Source organism: Ochotona curzoniae, unplaced genomic scaffold (assembly GCF_017591425.1).
Source record: "Ochotona curzoniae isolate NIBS_2020 unplaced genomic scaffold, NIBS_Ocur_1.0 contig_3520, whole genome shotgun sequence".
Lineage (NCBI taxonomy): Eukaryota > Metazoa > Chordata > Mammalia > Lagomorpha > Ochotonidae > Ochotona > Ochotona curzoniae.
The window spans coordinates 15,700,357-15,719,530 of record NW_024465894.1 but is presented as its reverse complement, the minus strand read 5'-3'; the positions used below and the strand labels follow the sequence as shown (position 1 = coordinate 15,719,530).

At 49.5% G+C, this 19,174-nt stretch overlaps 1 protein-coding gene across 3 annotated transcripts in view; it reads left to right on the top strand.

The window, feature by feature from the left end:
- Window positions 1-19,174, top strand: part of TM9SF4 (transmembrane 9 superfamily member 4) — a 43,261-nt gene that overhangs the window by 4,342 nt on the left and 19,745 nt on the right. The window contains exons 2-8 of one of the 3 annotated variants that reach the window (XM_040981659.1): window positions 8,254-8,367; window positions 9,366-9,465; window positions 13,713-13,881; window positions 13,982-14,111; window positions 16,489-16,612; window positions 18,320-18,438; window positions 18,522-18,633. In XM_040981659.1, the coding sequence (XP_040837593.1) occupies window positions 8,254-8,367; window positions 9,366-9,465; window positions 13,713-13,881; window positions 13,982-14,111; window positions 16,489-16,612; window positions 18,320-18,438; window positions 18,522-18,633 (868 nt within the window). Of the gene's footprint in view, window positions 1-8,253; window positions 8,368-9,365; window positions 9,466-13,712; window positions 13,882-13,981; window positions 14,112-16,488; window positions 16,613-18,319; window positions 18,439-18,521; window positions 18,634-19,174 lie in introns of those variants that run through there. The other 2 variants (XM_040981660.1, XM_040981661.1) reach the window with 2 other exon arrangements.

Below are 19,174 nucleotides of genomic sequence, written 5' to 3'. Positions count from 1 at the left end.
TATTGGGCAGGTTGTGTGGTGTGGACCTGCAACGGGGGCAGGCCTCTGCCGCCTGCCGGTGTGTTGTAAGTTTCTATTCCTCCCAGCCCTTGTGTGCAGGTGAGCATCCTTTCAGGAAGGGGCACCCAGAACAGGAGTCGGAAACCTGGGTTTGGTCCCAGCACTGTCGCTGGTTCAGCCTGGGGCCTGGCTTGACTTGCTTTGGCTTGTTTGGTGTCTTTTTCTACTTGTCATCTGAGGCTTAAGGCTTGAGCTTGATGTTCTCTACATTCCAAGCTCAGCATCCTGTGATTTAGAATACTGGTGTTGAGACGCCTATCAGATCACGTGAATTCTGCTTTGCTTCTGATTCCAGTCCTTTGGATCTTCCTAAATTGTGATCTGGGGTTGCCTGTGTTGCCTCTGGCTCCTGGGTGGCTCCACCTGGCTCATGTTCTGTAGGAGCCCCTGTGTCCCTGGTGCTAAGGCACTGACCCGATGAGGAATCCTGCTAAAGGAGCGCCCCTGGTGCTTCTCCCCCTCAGGAGGGAGAAGCCAGGTGCAACATTAAGTTGCCATTTAGTTTCTCTTTTACAACTTGGAGAAAGTTCTCCTTTGATCTTTGCAGGAAAAGAGCAGGCTGCGGAATGCCATAACAAGTCCAATGCTGGCCTCTGAATGGTGCCAGGAGATGGAGAGGACACAGATGAGCAGGGCCATCTGCATCCAGCCACAGGATGACAGGAGCCACCTGCTGCTCCCGAACTTGCTTTCATCCCTGGACCGTTTGGCTGGTGACGCTTGTATTTCCCAAGTTTCCCAGGACTTCGCAGTTCATCTCATTTTTCATCATTGCTTCTTTTTCTTGCACTCATTGGTGGTTTCTCACCAGTGCCTGGTGCCTTAAGCTGCAGTTTGGGAATCAAGCCCATATCTTAATTCACAGGTGGCCCATGTGGAAAACAGACCTGTGGAGCCAGGCCATAGAACCAGGCTGCTGACTCTTGCTCCACACCCCTTCCTAACTCTTGCTGTTCCCTGACACATGAGGTCTGTTGAACTGTCTTCAACGGACACACCTGCCAGGCTGGGATATTCTGGTCTCAGGTTCATCCACAGCCTGGGCTGGAATCCTAGCTCTGACACTGATTGCTTCTGTGACTTTGACTTGATTTTGTGACCTCAGGCCAACTGTTTGCCTCTTTAAGCCTCACTGATCTTACTTTCCATCCTTTTTCTTTAATTGAGATAAATATACGTGAAATAAATCTGTTGTAACTAAAGTGGATGACAGATGAATGTATCCAGAAGGAAGCAGGCACTCTGGTGTCGATGCAGGGTCTAAAGTCTCCAAGAACTCTCCTGCTGTTTGGCCCAGCAAGGGGAGAGGGGAAGGCCAGTGCCCTCCACCCTTCCAGACTACAACCTGGTTGCCCAGGGATGCACAGGTGTCCTGGCCAGCAGGCTCCCTTTTCCCCCCCACTTCCAAGTAACCGTTTTTTAAAACTTTTTTTTTTTTTTAAGATTTATTTTTATTATTTTTTTCATTGGAAAGGCGGATATACAGAGAGGAGAGACAGAGAGGAAGATCTTCCGTCCGATGATTCACTCCCCAAGTGAGCGCAACGGGCCGATACTATGCCGGTCCGAAGCCAGGAGCCTCTTCCGGGTCTCCCACATGGGTGCAGGGTCCCAAAGCTTTGGGCCGTCCTTGACTGCTTTCCCAGGCCACAGGCAGGGAGCTGGAAGGGAAGCGGGGCTGCCGGGATTAGAACCGGCGCCCATATGGGATCCCAGGCGTGCAAGGCGAGGACCTTTAACCACTTGCGCCACCGCACCGGGCCCCCAAGTAACCGTTTTTGAGTCTTGTATGTCTCTGCTGAACAGCTTTCCTTTATGCAATAGCTCTGACATAAACCTGTCTCCCACAGCTAATTTGGTCCTTGGGTTTTGTTTTTGTTGTTTTTCTCCCCCTCTTTGAGGTCTTTAGCTCCAGGGGACTGCTTTAGCTGCCAGTGGTCCTCATTCTGGCCCTGCGTGGTGAAATTCTTAGGGAGCTTTAAAGGGTTGGGTAATTGTTTTCTGTTAGCTGCAAACTCTGCCCCAAAGTCTTGGTTCTCTTTTTCTTTCTCACATCTCTCCCCCTTAAATTTGGGGAGCAGTTATTAATGTGGTCTTAAAATGAGATTGTATCTTTGAGGAAGGAAAATCTAGCCTTCCGTTAAGGAGGTGCTATTGCTCCAAAGGCATGCAGCAGGAACCAAGGGGTCATTAAGATTGGCCGGAGTGTACTGCTAGCAGATGCTGTTCAGAGGGAAGGAGATGGTAAGGCAGGAGGCTCCGGTCGCAGAGGAATAAAAGGAAATGTCCAAGGAAACGTCCTGTTTTCTTGAGAGGAAGTGAATTGTTCACACCATTTCCACTGGGCAGGGCTGGTGTTGGAGTCAGGGGGCGTGTCCTGGCAACCTGTCATCAGAGTGCTGTCAGACAAAGACTTCTTTTCTGCTCTTGAGCAGCCCTCAGGAAAAAGACACTTGGGGAGAGAAAGACCTTGATTCTCAGGTCTCAGCTTTCCAGGTCACCTGTACCTTGCCAGTGATGGAGTGTCCGATGACAGCCCTCGGGCTTCTAGATTGCCATCACCTTGTTGCCTGACTTGATGCCTTTCAGTCTCATGACCGGGACACCAGTTGAGGCAAAATGATGTCAAATCGACTGGCACTCATCTCTCAGGACTCCCACCCCTTTGATCGCTCTGAACATGTCAAGGTGTTTACTGCTGAAGTGATCAATTACAAAGTAAAAGCAGATGGGAAGGAATTTCCCAAGAAGCAACCTGCTTACAGAAGTGAACTCTGGGACAGACATCCTCTGTGAGGTGGGCAGGGCTGTAGGAGGAGCAATGAAGTCACAGAACCACAAAAGGTTGAAACAGAGGCCTTGGCAGGGGCCCAGCTGGGTCTTTGATTCTCCTGGAATGATACATCACATTCTATGCCTTGGAACCTGTCTCAGGAGTCAGGAAATTCTAGGGTTGCGATAGTCTCCCTGACAGTAAGAATTGCTGGTCTGTCTGGTTCCCGACAAAGCTGGCTCCAGATTCCCTCTGCACCCCTCTTTTCTCTCTCCCCCTCTTTGTTTTCAGGAGAACCCATTTCAGAGGCAGCTCATTTCTTTCTTCTCTTGAAATATAAATGTATTTCATTTGAGTAAGGATGATTCATGTGCATGGAAAAAAGTATTAAAAGCTATAAAAACATGAAAACATGTTCTTTATCATTTATGTATACATTCTTTGTCTATTTAAAAAGTTAGAGAATGATATACATTTGTTAGAGGCAAATAGTCTTATTTTTAAAATATCTTTTTAATGATATAAAAACTCATAGTTTTTTTTAAATTTCAAAATGCACAAAAGTAACAGAAATAATATAATCCCTATTATCACCCAGCTTTAACAGTTAGCATTAGAAGCCGAGTTCGCGTCATCTACACCTTCTGCTAGCTGGGTTTTTTTTGTTGTTGTTGCTTTTTTGGTTTGTTTTTCTCTTCAGGCTTATTAAGATGTAATACTGTAAAACCACTCATTGTGAGTTTGTGGTCTGTGTATAGTTACGCAGCTGTCACCGAGTGGTGCAGTGTTTGAGAACGTTTGTGTTACCCCAGTAACTTCTACAGGCACAGGACTGGCACGTGCAGTCAGGCCCTGTTCCCACAAGCAGGCAGCGGCTGGTCTGCTCCTGTTACTTGAGAGATGCTTTTCCCAGGTATCTTGTTTATGTGGAGTCATGCAAGGTACAGACCTTGCACGTGGCTTTGTTTTATTTTTCTCGACTATTGTTTGAAAGGCAAATTTACAGAGAGAAAAGGACAGGACAATAGGGAGAGCGCTTCCATCTGCTGATTCACTCCCCAAATGGTTGCAGTGGCCAGAGCTGAACCGATATGGAGCCAGGAGCTTCTTCCTGATCTGTTACAAGGGTGCAGGGTCCCAAGGACTTGAGCCATCCTCCATGGCTTTCCTAGGTCATAAACAGGAAGTTGGATGGGAAGTGGAGGAGTCGGTTCTTGAACCAGCACTCATGGGATGCTGGTGCCACAGGTGGAGAATTAGCCTACTATGCTGGGCACCAGCCCTGCTGCTATGGTTTGGATATGGTTCATACCCCAACAGTTCCTGTGTTCGAAATTTGGTCCCCAGTGTGTCCTGTGAGGCTAGCACAGTGGTTGACAATAATAGATATTCAGTAAATAGTTGGTAAGCTGATTTTTGTACTGGTTAGTGCAGGGGCTTTGGGCTCAGACAGCCTGAGAGCTAATCCTGGCCAGTGGTAATACAGCCTCAGCTGCAAATGGAAATCCCTTCCTCCCAGGATTATTCTGAAGAAAGAGTTCTTGCGTGCAGTGAACCTGGTAAACATTTCCTGCCGATGTTACCAACATCATCACCACGTTCCCCTGCCTTAGAAGAGCATCCCTGTTCCTTTTGTGTCCTGGCTGGATGGCCATGGACACGTTACTCAGCCACATCTCTCACAGGTCTGCTTTACTAGCAGTCATCTGCAAAAGGGTGACAGAATTGTCCACATAGTTGTCATTGTGAGGATAGCACAAAGCAAGGGACACCATAAACATGACATGGAAGGAAGATCACCTGCTGCTAAGGAGGGGCCTGCCGAATCGGGGGGCGTACTGCTGGTTTGGAGTTGCCTTCCTGCTAGGACGGGTATTATCCTCATTTTGTTGTTGTTTTTTTTTTTTTTAATGTAATTGTTCCATTGATTTGAGACTTGGGAACAAAAGTGTGTAGAAGTCCTTCAGGATTTGCTTTTATTTATGTTTTAAAATTTTATTTGAAAAGCAAAGTTGTGGAGGGGAGAGAACGAAAGACCTTTCATCCATTAGTTAACTGCCAAAATGGTCTCAAGGGATAGGGCAGGTGGTGCCAGGCCAGAGCCAAACTGAAGCCAGGAGCTTCTTCTGGGTCATTGATGTGGGTGCAGGGGCCCAAGGACATGGGCCATCTTCCGCTGCCTTTCCAAGCCCTTTAGCAGGGAGCTGGATCAAACGTGAAGCAGCAGACACTTAAACTAGTGGACAAATGGGATTCTAGCGTCACAGTCGGCGACTTTATACACTACACCACAACACCAGCCCTGTTTTTCATTTTCCCACCACCTGAGCTCTTGGGTTGTTCACAAGTTCCCCAGGGTGGTGTCTTCAGCTAAGTCTGGAAGATTCTGTTTCACAAGAAGATAGGACAGAGTAACTTCTTAGATTTAATTGGCTTGATAATGCGAGGAGATTATAACCTTACCCTAGCTTCAGATCACTTATAAGGTATGGCTAAGAGGTCTGGTGTCAGGCTTCTTAAGGGAACACATGTTTTTGATCAGCAGGAAATCATACCTTACACAGGAGGATGGTGGCTTGCTGAGTCCTGTTTTCCAAACCATGCTAACAGCCAAGGACACAGGACCCAGTCATGCTGAGGAGGGAAGTACAGCCCTCCTGTCCAGACCATGGGGTCCCAAGCTCGGCGCTTTCCTCATATATGCCTCCCTGTTAATGTTGTGTAGTTGTAAGCCTGGTCAGAACAAAATAGAGACGTAGCACCTTCTTTTTTTAATCAGATTTACAGAGAAGGAGAGACAGAAAGATCTTCCATCCTCTGGCTCATTCCCCAAGTGGCTACAGTGGCTGGAGCTGAGCTGATCTAAAGCCAGGAGCCTCTTCCAGGCCCCCCACGCAGGTGCAGGGTCTGAAGACTTTGGGCCATCCTCTACTGCTTTCCCAGGCTGTGCACAAGCAGGGAGCTGGATAAGAAGAGAGGCCACCAGGATTAGAGCCAGTGCCCATATGGGATCCCAGAGCTCAAGGCAATGACTTCAGCCACTAGGCTACTGCGCTGGGCAGAAATGTAAAGGGTGATTACAGAGAGAATGAGAGACAGAAAGATCTTCCACCTGCTTATTCACTCCGCAGGTGGCCGCAGTGGGAAGAGCTGAGCTGATTCAAAGCCAGGAACCAAGAGCCTCTTTCAGGTCTCCCATGTGGGTGCAGGGTTCCAAGGCTTTGGGCCATCTGCTGCTGTTTTCCCAGGCCACAAGCAGGGAGCTGGATGAGACATTAACCAACACCTATATGGAATCCAGGCTCCTTAGTAAATGAATTAGAAGTGGAACAACCAGAAATCAAACCTGCACTCAGATGGGATGCTGGTATCACAGGCAATGGTTTTATCCACTCCACTACAATGCTGGCCTCTAAGATTATCTTGTTTTCTGCATTTTTTAAAAAAGATTTATTTATTTTTATTACAAAGTCAGATATACAGAGAGGAGGAGAGCTAGAGAGGATGATCTTCCGTCTGATGAATCACTCCCCAAGTGAGCGCAATGGCTGGTGCTGTTTTGATCCAGAGCAAGGAACTTCCTCCAGGTATTCCACACAGGTGCAGGGTCCCAAAGCTTTGGGCCGTCCTCAACTGCTTTCCCAGGCCACAGGCAGGGAGCTGGATGGGAAGTGGAGCTGCTGGGATTAGACCCAGCGCCCATATTGGATCTCGGCACATTCAAGGCGAGGACTTTAGCCGCTAGGCCACGCCACCGGGCCCTCTGCGTTATTTAAAAAAAAAAAAAAAAATAGGGTTGTTCCCCTCTGCCCGTTAGACTTTTAAAGTTATTATACCAACAATATAGGATTCATCTTTCATTTGGAGTATCTGGAATACAGGAATGCAGGGAAATTAAAAGGAGAAAGAGAGCCAGGTTTATTTTTCTCCTGTGAAGCCCACACAGTCCAGCAGGTGACAAGGGAGTGTCAGCAAAGGAGTCCCAGAAGCAGGTTCAGTCTTCAGGTGAGTGAGTGGAGGAAGTCCTCGGGTGGAGAGGAAGTCAGGTGCTGCCACTGAGCATGGGAGGCAGCTGTCCTGGGAGGTTGGGTAGGGAAGGCATGCCCCTCACGGGGAGCCCATCCCTCATGCCCTCCCTGCTGTGCATGGGCTTTGCCAGAAAGCATGAGTGCCTGCGCCCAGTGCAGTAGCCTAATGGCTACAGTTCTCACCTTGAACCCGCCAGGATCCTATATGGGCACCGGTTCTAATCTTGGCATCCCTGCTTCCCATCCAGCTCCCTGCTTGTGAACTTGGAAAGCAGTCGAGGACGGCTCAAACCTTTGGGACCGTGCACCTTTGTGGGAGACCTGGAGAAGGCTTCTGGCTCCTGGCTTCTGATCTGCTCAGCACCAGCCATTGTGGTCACTTGGGGAGTGAATCATCGGACATAAGATCCTCCTCTCTGTGTATCTGACTTTCCAATAAAAATAAAATGAATCTTTAAAAATAATAATAAAATAAAAATAAATCTTTAAAGAAAGAATGAAAGCATGAGTGTCCCTGGAGAGCTGGACTGGAGAGAGCTGGTCTTTATTTGTAGCCCTTGAACTAGTGACTTGATGTGTTTCATTGTTTCAAAACACTTTGAGCTGTTTGCTTCTTAAAAGCTGTACTTGTCTGTGGCTGTGCAACATGTTAGCAGAAGCTGGTGAAGAGTGTAAGTCTTCTTTGAATCCTGGCTCACTTAAAAAAGATGAAGTGTGAGAGGAATCAATTTTCTACCTTGTAGTGATTGATTTGTTTGTTTTTGGGGAATCAGAGGAGAGGGAGATGCGGAACTTGCATCTGCCAGTCTACTCAAATCCCTACAACATCTGGGGCTGGGCTGGAGCCAGGAACTCAGTTCAGATCTCCCACAACAGTGGCAGAAACCTAAGAATTTGAGCCATTGCTGCTGCCTAGGTCTCTGCCAGGGTGTGTGTTACAGGAAACTAGAATCAGACCCCCAAGCCAGGAACTGAAGGCAGGCATTGCAGTGTGGCACTCAGCCCTGTTCATCACAGGCCAAATGGCTGTTCCAAAGGGGCCTAACAGGAAGACTCACAGGAAGGTGTACTTGGTGACATGGGGACTTCAGCAGAGAGCTTGTCTCTGTGAAGAGAGTCAGTTACTAAATCGGAGTGGAACTTTGTCTTCCCCTAGCTCTACACTATGAGGCAGTTAAGGAAGGGAGGAGGTGGACAGCTGCCTGACTGGCCTCCCTTTGGCCCAGATGTTAATTACTTGACCTGTTTTGTGACCCATTTCTGGAAGTGCGGAACTGCCTTGGCAGCACTCATGGGGACCTTGGGACACAGCATTTACAAGGGGCTCTCACTGACACAATCAGTGTGACTTGATCTCTCCCCATTCCAACTGTTCTCTCTTCTCCGGAGCAGGATTGGTTGCCATGGTCCTTGCTACTTCTCTTGCTCATGTGTCAGTCAAGCGCCTTCTACGTTCCTGGTGTTGCGCCAATCAACTTCCACCAAAATGATCCAGTAGAAATTAAGGTAAGTGTGCCCCCACAGAGTGGGAGTGTCTGTTGGGCAGCCTGGCTTGAGCACCACGGTGACTTGTCCATTCCATCCTGTGGTTGCACAGAACAACAGAGCCAATTGCCCTGGATCAGAAGGATTCATTCTGAGTGTGTGGGCTGGAAGTATAGCATCCTTGAAACTCTAGGAATCCAGGAACTTGGCCACTGTGCTGCCAGCTCTCAGCACCTCTACTGGGGGGTGTGTCCTTGCGCCCTGTTCTGGGCCCTTCTAAGTGGCTTCATGTGCATACACATGCCAACTCCTCAGGCTCACTTTTGCGTCTGCTGTTCTGTCTCTGGTGTGTGTGTGTGTGTGTGTGTGTACACATCTCTTTCTGTCTCTTATCTGCTCCATCCTCCTCTGTGACCAGCATTTTCTACCTAATTCATAGCATCTGCTCGTATTATTCATGTGCTGTAAGCGTCTCTTCCCTAGCAGTCAGTCGAGTGAGCTGCAGGAAGCATCATTAAAATTCCGCTTGCTGAGGGTTATTTATATGCCCAGCATTATGTGTGGCTTGGCTCTGGATGCCCCCGAAGAATCCCCTGAAGGCAGATTGTATAGGTAGACGTTTTACATGGCTTGCTTGTGGAAGTGATGAAGAAACTGAGGCCCAGGAGCATTAGCTGGTTGCCCAAGGTCATGCTGTGAGGAAGACACAGGGCCAGCCCAGGGCCCCGTTTCCTTCCCAGCACACTTCTTCCTCCCGTGGCCTCTGCCCAAACCCCCGAGGCACCATGCAGTGGCAGCATATGTTAAATTTGGTCTGCTTATAATTCTGGAATACATTCAGAAATTACCAAAATGTGAGGAAATTCTGAATCCAAGGGAGTACATATAAGAGGTGTGCTGTGATCACATGTGCCACAGTTAGTTTGCTTGCCGTTATTGCCAAGTACGTGAAAGCTGTGGGGCTGGCAGGGAGCAGTACTGGCCAGTCACTTGGCTCTCGCCTCTCTTCCCGCCTGCAGGCTGTGAAGCTCACCAGCTCGCGAACCCAGCTCCCTTATGAATACTACTCACTGCCCTTCTGCCAGCCCAGCAAAATAACCTACAAGGCCGAGAACCTGGGTAAGTCCCTGCCTCCTTCAGCCTGCCTCCCTCGGAGGGGAGCCCAGCACACTTGTCAGCAGCATAGCAGTTAACCCTTCCCCAGCACTTCTGTGTGCTATATAAGTGATTCCCCGCAGTTACATGCCTGCCAACTTATTTGACCTTCATTGCTGTGTTTACTGCCATTATGCAGGTAAAGTGACTTGTCTGTAGTTGTGCTGTTAGTTAATGACTGTGCCTAACTTTGAGTCCTCTTTGGTCGGTCTTAGGAGCTGGAACACACTGCTTCTACGCAGACCTGCTTTTCCTTGGTTTCTAGATATCCTCTCTCAAGGCTTCGTTACCTGCTCTGCCTTTCTTTACAACAGCAAGTGAGCACCTCAGCTTTCATACGAGGCAGCTCTCTACTTGTTAAGCTCTATGAGGGATGCCTCGGATGCCGTGAGAAGCACCCACTGCAGTGTCTGCCACAAGCATTCCATAACTAGGAGCGATTTTAGCTTAGATTCTTCATTTGGCAGGGTTTCAGACAAAAAGATATTTGTAGATAGATATTCAGGGCATGGCTATTGATCGACTCAGCTTCTCTATTAAATCATGGAGATAGAAGCAAGGAAAGAAACCCTCCCCAGCCTCAAAAAAAAAAAAATTCTTCTCCCTCAGACCTGAGAAAAGCAGAAAACAAATTCTCTTGTAGCAGAGAAGGTTGAAGATATTTCTGGAACTCATAGCCAACAAATGTATCTATTGCCAGATACTGGGGGTTTTGGACCAGTAGGAGGCAGGTTGTCAGTTCCAGGCTGGAACTGGTTTAACCAAAAGCAGGTGACACCACCTCCCCAAACACCACCTGTGTCTGGGTCTTGCCTTGTGGTATTGCACAGATACTGACCTCAGGCATGGCTGGCTCACGCTGGTAGTGTAGGTTCCTCTTCCTGCCTGATGTTACTCTTTCTTTCTACCCCATGCTGATCCCCAGGCACCTTGCCTCTGCTTGGGATGCTGAACCCTCCAGGTCTTCCAGGGGCCTGACACCAGGTCCCTCCCTTCCCATGGCAGCTAGGTGGGTTCCTTGGAGCCCCTGTCACTGTAGTTGGGCCACCTCGGTGTGATACTGGATGACCTTAAGCTGCTGCTTTTCCAGGCACATTATCAGGGAGCTAGATGGGAAGTGGAGCAGCTAGGGCTGATAGCAATCTGGCACTCGTGGGCTGCTAGCATCCCAGGTGATGGCCTAGCTCCCTGCGTCACAACACTGGCAGCAGAGCCCTAACTCTCTAACTGCCTAATTAGCATACTCAAACTGAAAATGCCTTCTGTCTGAATTGGCTCTTCTGTTTTCCCACTTACAGCCCGATTATAGAAACTTCATGGTCTTGCCAGCCCACTCCTCCTCGCGCAGCACCAGTATCATGTGTCAGTAGTACTGGCTTCCCCAGACTCCACCTCCTCAGTAGCTCACCTTCCCCACACCCTCGGTGCTAGCCACCAGCAGCACTCATTGGCATCCTTCAGCCAGTTCCCTGCAGCCTCTGTGTCCTACCAAAACAGCCAGCGTGATGCTTTTCTGTAACCAGCATCAGTCTCCTCCCTCCCCTGTGAGGAAAACCCCCCCATCAGCTTTTGTCTTTTGCGGTCACACTGGCCCAATGCTCCCTGGGGTCCAGCTCCCGCCCATCTCATCACTTCAAACACTGCTTCCTAGGGGACACTCTGCTAAACTGACTTCCTCACAAGTGCGACATGTCTACAAGGTCTTCTGCTTATGCTGATTGCTTCATCAAAATCTGTCTGCCTTCTGGGCCATAAGCTGCATGAGTGTGTATTCAACATTGTATCTTCAGGATCTGGCACATATTATTTCTCTGTCTTTTGGCTAAGATCAAATGTAGGATATGGCGTGTAGCCAGTTCCTAATCCACGTATATGAATGAATGGGTGACAAGAGAACCATACCAAGCGGAGACAGTGTTTGACCATGTTCGCATCAGTCCCGCCTGTGGACTGTGGCTGGTCTCTTTCACCTTACTCCATTGTCAACTTCTCAGTAGAATTGTTGAAAAGCTCACAATGAAAGCACACTTGGGTTTCGTTGGCAGTCCCAGACCGTTCATTGATTGCTTGTTAGAGTAATTGCTGACAGCAAGTTACTGTAAGGTCATGTGGGGTATGCCAATTCATTTAAAGTAAAAAAAAAAAATTTGGTTAAGCATCTCTGCCTGGTGCACCGGCTGCCCCACCTTTGGTTCAGCTTCCTGCTGATGGTCTGAAAAAGCAGAGAAGGATGACGCTAGTCCTTGGTCACCTTTACTCACATGGGATACATGGAAGTAGTTCCTGGCTCCCGGTTCAGATTGGCCTAGCTCTGGCCACAGTGGCCATTTAATGAGTGAACCAGTAATGGAAGATCTCTCTCCCTCTCAGCATTTCTGACTTTCAAGTAAAATAAATAAATTAGGGCCCAGCACAATGGGCTAGTGGCTGAAGTCCTCACCTTGAACACACCGGGATCCTAATCCCGGCGGCCTCGCTTCCCATCGAGCTCCCTGCTTGTGGCTTGGGAAAGCAGTCTAGGACAGCCCAAGGCCTTAGGACCCTGCACCCGTGCGGGAGACCCAGAAGAGCTCATGGCTCCTGGCTTCAGATTGCCTCAGCTCCAGCCATTGTGGTCACTTGGAGGGTGAACCATCAGACAGAAGATCTTCCTCTCTGCCTCTCCTTCTCTCTGTATATCTGAGTTTCCAGTAAAAATAAATAAATCTTTAAAAAAGATCTCAGGTGCTAGCTTTCACCTAATTTTCTTCCCTAGCTGAACCAAGATGAGAAGACACAGAAGGAAATAGGGAACAATGGCTACTCTTAAATAGTTCATGGTTAGGGCCAGTGTTGTCATTCCATATGGGCACCGGTTCGAGACCTATCTGCTCTACTTCCAGTCTAGCTCCCTGTATCTGAAAAAGCAACAGAAGATGGCCCAAGCAATTAGGGCCCTCTGCCCACACGGGAGATCTGGAGGGAGTGCAAGAATCCTGACCCAGCCTGATCCAACCCCCACCAGTAGCCGTTTGGGAAGTGAACCAGCAGATGGAATATCTCTGTCTCCCTCTGTTTGTAACTCTGCCTTTGAAATAAATAAGTAAATCTTTAAGAGAGAAAAAAAAATTGGGGGGCTGGCACCATAGAATAGCTACTTAAGCCTCTGCCTGTAGCACTGGCATAGCAAATAGGTACTGGTTCAAGTCCCATCTGTTCTACTTCCAGTTCAGCTCCCTGCTTATGGCCTGGGAAGGCAGTGTAAGATGGGCTAAGTCCTTGGGACCCTGTACCTGTGGCAGACCCAGAAAAATCTCCTGGCTCCTGGCTCCTGGCTTCAGACTAACTTAGCGTTGATCATTGCAGTTTTGGGTAGTGAACCAGAAGATAAGGGATCCCTTTCACCCACATGGAAGTCTCCGATTGAGTTTCTAGCTCTTTGGCCTGATCCAACTCCAATTTTTGATGATATTTGAATAAGATATCTGTCTCTTTGACTTTTAAATAAATAAGTAAATAGAAATTTAAAAGATAAATGTATTTTCAGGCAAAATAGTTTTTGAAATGCACGTGTATGTGCCAGCATGTAAAGTAAAAAGGTGAAGAGTTGATGCTGATGATAAAAGTGGTGTGGAGTAATATGTGTTGCCTGTGTGCTCTGAGTCTGATATTTCACTTGAATTTCTTTATTCCTCACTGTGAAGTGAGTACTGTTACTACCTTAGTGAAGTTAAGCAATTTTACTGCTAAGCTAATGAGAGGCAAAAACAAGATGTGGTAGCAGGTGCCCTGGTGCTGGAGCCCAGGACTGCTCTGCACAGGAGGAAGTTGGGAGCCAGTAGCAAGCTCTGCTGAGTAAGTCTGAAGGATCTCCTGGGAAAGTAAAGGGGAAACTGAGCTTGAAGCCAGGAGTGCAGAGTGGGAAATGGTGCTTCAGGTGAAGGGAGCGACTTGAGGGACCCAGGCAGGAGAGCATGTGGCATGTTTGGTGTGCTGTGAAAGGCTGGAGGTACTAAAGCACAGGTGGAGGGACGAGTGGCAGGAGAAGTTGGCAAGGGGAGCAAACTGGGCAAGGAGGAACATCAGGGCAGAGTGTTGGCGGCTGGAGGTACTGCTGAGGTCCCTCAACGTTCATTTTTGCCATGCTGTCTTGTCCTGCAGCTCTGTGACTCTGCTTAACTCAGCAACCTCAGGGCTGAAGCTCTGAGCTCGATCTGTCTCTCTTACGGCAGGAGAGGTGCTGAGAGGGGACCGGATTGTCAACACCCCTTTCCAGGTTCTCATGAACAGTGAGAAGAAGTGTGAGGTTCTGTGCAGCCAGTCCAACAAGCCAGTGACCCTGACCGTGGAGCAGAGCCGTCTCGTGGCCGAGCGGATCACAGAGGACTACTACGTCCACCTGTAAGTTGTCCTGTGCTTTCTGGCAGCCCAAAGCCCAGAAGGGGAGGACCCTCAGGGCGGCATGATGGCCAGAGGAACTGAGCAGGCCTTGGGTTTCCAGCATTGCTGACAACCTGCCTGTGGCCACCCGGCTGGAGCTCTACTCCAACCGCGACAGCGATGACAAGAAGAAGGAGAAAGACGTGCAGTTTGAACATGGGTACCGGCTCGGCTTCACGGATGTCAACAAGGTAGAGTGCATGCTCGGAGGGCAGGAACTGCACTCCTCGCCGGGGGCTGGTGCTGTAGAGAAGGGGAAACAGCTCAGCTCTAGACTTACACCACAGAACAGGTGGGGCTATGCTTTTGTAAGATTGTTAAAAACAAACAGACCAAAAACGCCTGGACATTTTCACATAGAAATGAACAAGAGCCTGCAAACTCCATGGCTTTGAATCTTGCCTCCACCTTTCGGAGTGGCCTGGAGCCGGTCTGTCCCTCTGTGTCCTGTGTAGAATAATCATGTTCATTAGGACCGGGATGGGGGCTGGGCTAGGTTAGGCTGTAGCCCCCACCAATGAGAACTGGAACTAGAAGGTGGAGGTGCCAGGCTAGGCCACAGAACCCACTGACAAATGCCAAGGTAAGGTGAGCCATGCCAGACTGGGCCACAGTGCTCTACCAGCACACGTGAGACCCACAGAGCAGGGAGCACACACAGTAGGGGAAGTGCATGGGGCTCCCCTGCTAGACCACTACTAGACCACTACTCCCACTAGTGAGCATGAAAGCTGGGACTCGGGGCAGACTAGCTGGGCAGGGATACAACACCTGCTGGCCTGCATGTGAGCTGGATCAGGAGAAAGACAGGCTGGGCTGACTGTTCCTACTGGGGCATGCATAAGCCAAATTGGGTGTGGGTTGGTTGGACTTTGCCTCAGCATCAGCTGACAGATGCTGGTACTGGGGGCTAAATCTGTTAAGTTAAACTGCAGATTCACCTGGAGAGCACATGATCCGGGAGTGGGCCCACCAGGGAAACAGTGGACATCTCCCTCTTGGGTTGCTACTCCCACTGCTGAGCACAAGAACCAAGACCAGGGGCAGGCGTGGCTAGAGAGTACCAGTGTGGACTGGAGAGTGGGGCTATTTGGACTGAAATAGACTTCAGTGTCCCTTGACATGTGCAAGAGCTGAATGGGATATGGGACAGACTGGATCAGTCTGCTGTACACATTGGCAAGCACGAGAACCAGGGCAGGTGGAGGTTATTGCAGGTCACTCCGACTAAGCTGCGGTTCCCACTGGTCTGCAAGAGGACCAAGAATGTGGTGGTCAAGATTGGGCTGGGCTGCAACACCCATTGGTTTGCATAGAAGACAAGGCTGGAGGCAGAACTGTCCCAGCAATTGCAGTTACCAGTGTGTGCGTAGGCTGATTGGGGCGACAGACTATGCCAGACCCTGTATTGGCAAGCACTACAAGAATCAGGTCTGGGATCACCTCAGATGAAGTTTCTTTGAGGAACCTCCAACTGCATTGCTGGACTCAAAACCCCAACCATGGAGAGAATTGCAGGTTCCATGGTCTGACTATGGAGTGCATGTGTCAGAGCTGAGCCGCCTCAGTGGCTTAGATGGAGCAGTGAACAGCATAGCCAGTTGCATATGGAAGATATGGTGGTACATCATATCTGTAGAGGGAGGACACCTGGTTCCGTAACAGAGGATGGAGGTCAGAACAAATTGATCAACTACCCCAGCCAAGTGTTGGCAGTAAAAATCTGGGCAAATGGAGACTCAGGTGAACTATGCTAGCCAGTGGAGTCTGGAGAGATTTCGTTGTGCTTGGAATGGCTGGATCGGCAGCAATTCAGAACTGTTGAACTATCAAAACCTCTTGAGCACTGCCCTTGGAGCATGCCCCACATCCGGGACCCTGGGATGATTGGGAGGCTAGGTATGGCTTTTCCCTTTATCTCCCTCCTTCCCCCAGATACAGGAAGGAAGAAAAGAGAATGTGGAAACAATGGTCTTACCCACTTTCCTCTAGCCCTTAACCCTTTGCACCCTAATCAACTATGTAAAAATTATCAATAATAATAGTAATAATAGTAATACTCACCTCTGTGGTGCTTTGGCGCTCACCGGCACAGCCCTTGAGGAAGGCCATTGCAACTGTGACTGTCTTTTTATCTCATTCTCTAAGTCAAACACAGAGAATGGAAGACAAAAGCATCTCTTTTGGGCATGGCCTTTGCCCTCAGAGGGCTTCCAATCCTAACTCGGGAGAGAACAGGCAGAATGAGACCCAGGACAGGCCTCAGTGGCCTGACCCTGGAATGCCCAGCAAGCTCTCTGTGCCTTCTATTCGTCACAAGGAGGGGGGCCTTGTGAAATAGGTAGGCTTTAGCTGAGTAGCGTTGGGGATGGATTCTAGTTGGAGTTTGTTTCTGACTGGTCCAAGGGAATCCTGGAGGGTTTCTGGGCAAAGGAGTGATGGGAGAGTGGTGTTTAGGGAAGTTTGGCCCAGCCAGGCACTTGGGGTGAGGCTGGAGCCTAACACCTGATTGACGTTGACTGTTGCTTGGCTGTTAGTTATCTCATCCTCCCTGTTGCTGCACTTTAGATCTACCTGCACAACCACCTCTCCTTCATCCTTTACTACCACCGGGAGGACATGGAAGAGGACCAGGAGCACACGTACCGTGTCGTCCGCTTCGAGGTGATTCCCCAGAGCATCAGGCTGGAGGGTGAGTGGGGTGGTGGGACCAGAGGGGCAGGGCTGGAAGGGCCTGGGCTTCTCACTTTCTCACTCCTGACCTGGCTGGTAGGCCCAGCAGGCCCAGCCCCGGTGGTGTCCCTGTGTTCCCAGCAGAGAATGTGGGGTGAAGGGAGACTTGTCATCTTTGTTGCAGGCCAAGCTTACCACAATCCCCAGAGTGTATGTAGTAGTGACTGACTGACAGAAACCCTAAAGATTCACAAAGATTTGGGCCGGCGGCGTGGCCTAGCAGCTAAAGTCCTTGCCTTGAACACGCCAGAATCCCATATGGGTGCTGGTTCCAATCCTGTCAGCTCCACTTCCTATCCAGCTCCCTACTTGTGGCCTGGGAAAGCAGTCGAGGATGGCCCAAAGCCTTGGGACGCTGCACCCATGTGGGAGACCTGGAGGAAGTTCCTGGCTTCTGGCTTCTGATTGGCACAGCACCGGCCATTGTGGTGACTTGGGGAGTGAATCATCTGACGAAAAATCTTGCTTTCTATCTCTCCTCCTCTCTGTATATCTGACTTTGTAATAAAAATAAATAAATCTTAAGAAAAAAAAAAAAAGAAAGATTCACAGAGATTTGTGACTTAGCTGGGACCATATGGCAGGTTGGAACTGTGTTAGGCCTCATCAGAGGACCAGCAGGTCTCCATAGGTTGAAAAATAAGGGAAAGGCCAAGATGTTGGGCCACAGAGTTTATCTTTGTTTCTCTCCCTTTGTGTAATTGGCAGCAGAGGGTAAAGTTTGCCCAGGGTTAGTGGTTGCATAAGAGTTTGTGAGCTCAGCCCAGTCCTGTTGGTCCTCCTGGGATCTGGCCCTAGTTCACCTCACCTGCCAGCCTTTGTTCACCAAAGTTGTCCACCATTTCAGCAGCAGGCCTCTACTTTTGTCCATTTTTTATTTTTCTGACCTTTTAAAAATGACAAAACCTGGTTTTCCTACAAAACCATGTGCATATATGCCGTATTTGTAAAAGTGTCTTACCACCTGCGCTATGAATGTCAGCCCAGATTTGTGTTGCTGTGTGTGGTCATTTGGAGGTCATCCACTCCCTTTCTGGCTCTTTGAGCTTGGAGTCTGTTTCTCCTTTTCCGACTACGTGATTGGCAGTACCCAGCACAGTACCTGAAAGACAGCACCTACTGTGTGTGTGTGTGTGTGTGTGTGTGTGTGTGTGTGTGTGTGTGTGTGTGTGTGTGTGTGTGTGTGTGTGTTGGATAAAGAATGGACAGACAGCAGGATGAGTGAGGGAATGAATGGAGTGTGCCTCTGAGTGATGGGGTCACTGCAGTGCGGGGTTTGGGAGGGAGTAGAGCAGAGCTGCCCAACCTAAACAGGACAGAATCACTATCGTTGTGTATGTTGAACAAGACGGAAAGAGTGAATGTCTGAACTGAGAGATGGAGATTGATGAGCCACAAGAGGGGTTCAGACCCAGCTGCTTCTCAGGCCCATGCTCGCACCATGCACGTATCTGTGGGCGGCCCCTGAGGCCCTTTTGAAGGTCAGAACCCTGGAGAGTCTGTTATTTAAGAAAACCACTGTTGGCTGCTGTCCCCCTAAGCTGCACGCAGACAGACCTGGAGGCCAGGGTCCCAGGAGCAGGCTGCTTCGTGAGCATCCCCTGGAGCAGTCCTTGGGTAGAGGCTCTGGCTGCACAGGAACAGACTAACTCTCCTTCTCTCACAGACCTCAAAGCAGATGAGAAGAGCTCATGCACCCTGCCTGAAGGTACCAACTCCTCACCCCAAGAAATTGATCCCACCAAGGAGAATCAACTGCACTTCACCTACTCTGTGCACTGGGAGGTATCAAGGGCAGGCACGGGAGGAGGCTGTGTGGGACTGCAGCAGGAGGCCCTGATTCTGAGTGCTCCCTCTTACCGTGCCAGGAAAGCGACATCAAGTGGGCCTCTCGCTGGGACACCTACCTAACCATGAGTGACGTGCAGATCCACTGGTTTTCCATCATTAACTCTGTGGTGGTAGTCTTCTTCCTGTCAGGTGAGAAATCTGTGGGTTACAGGGTGTAGGTAGGGTGGACTTACAGGGGAATTCAGAGGTGTTCTTGGAGCCGGTGTGGGTCAGAATGGACGAGAGGACTGTGCGCCAGGCATCTGTGTGTAGGTAAACAGGGTTCAGTCTCTGCTTACAAGGTTGCCAAGGGAAGACAGATGTGTTCTCGCACATGGTCATTGATTGGGTTCGAGCTGTATGCTGTCCTGGGAACTGAGCCAAACGCTGGGGCTGTGGTTCTCATGCACAGTCCAGCCTCTGCCCTCTCTGCCCAGCCCACAATCTAGGGGTAGGAGAAAAACAAGAAGACAAGTAAACAGTGCCATTCGAGATTGCAGTAAGGGCTGTGAAGCAGGTGAACGGGTAACCAGGCCCACAACAGCTGAGAAACAGAGGAGACCTGCTTTAGGAAAGCCCTCTTTGAATGAGAGGGAAGAGCTACCCCTCCAAGCCCCAAGGAAAAATTGCTCCACCGAGGTCGCAACCTGCCATGAGACAAGCCCGGCAAGAAGCGAGATGTCAGGAGGAC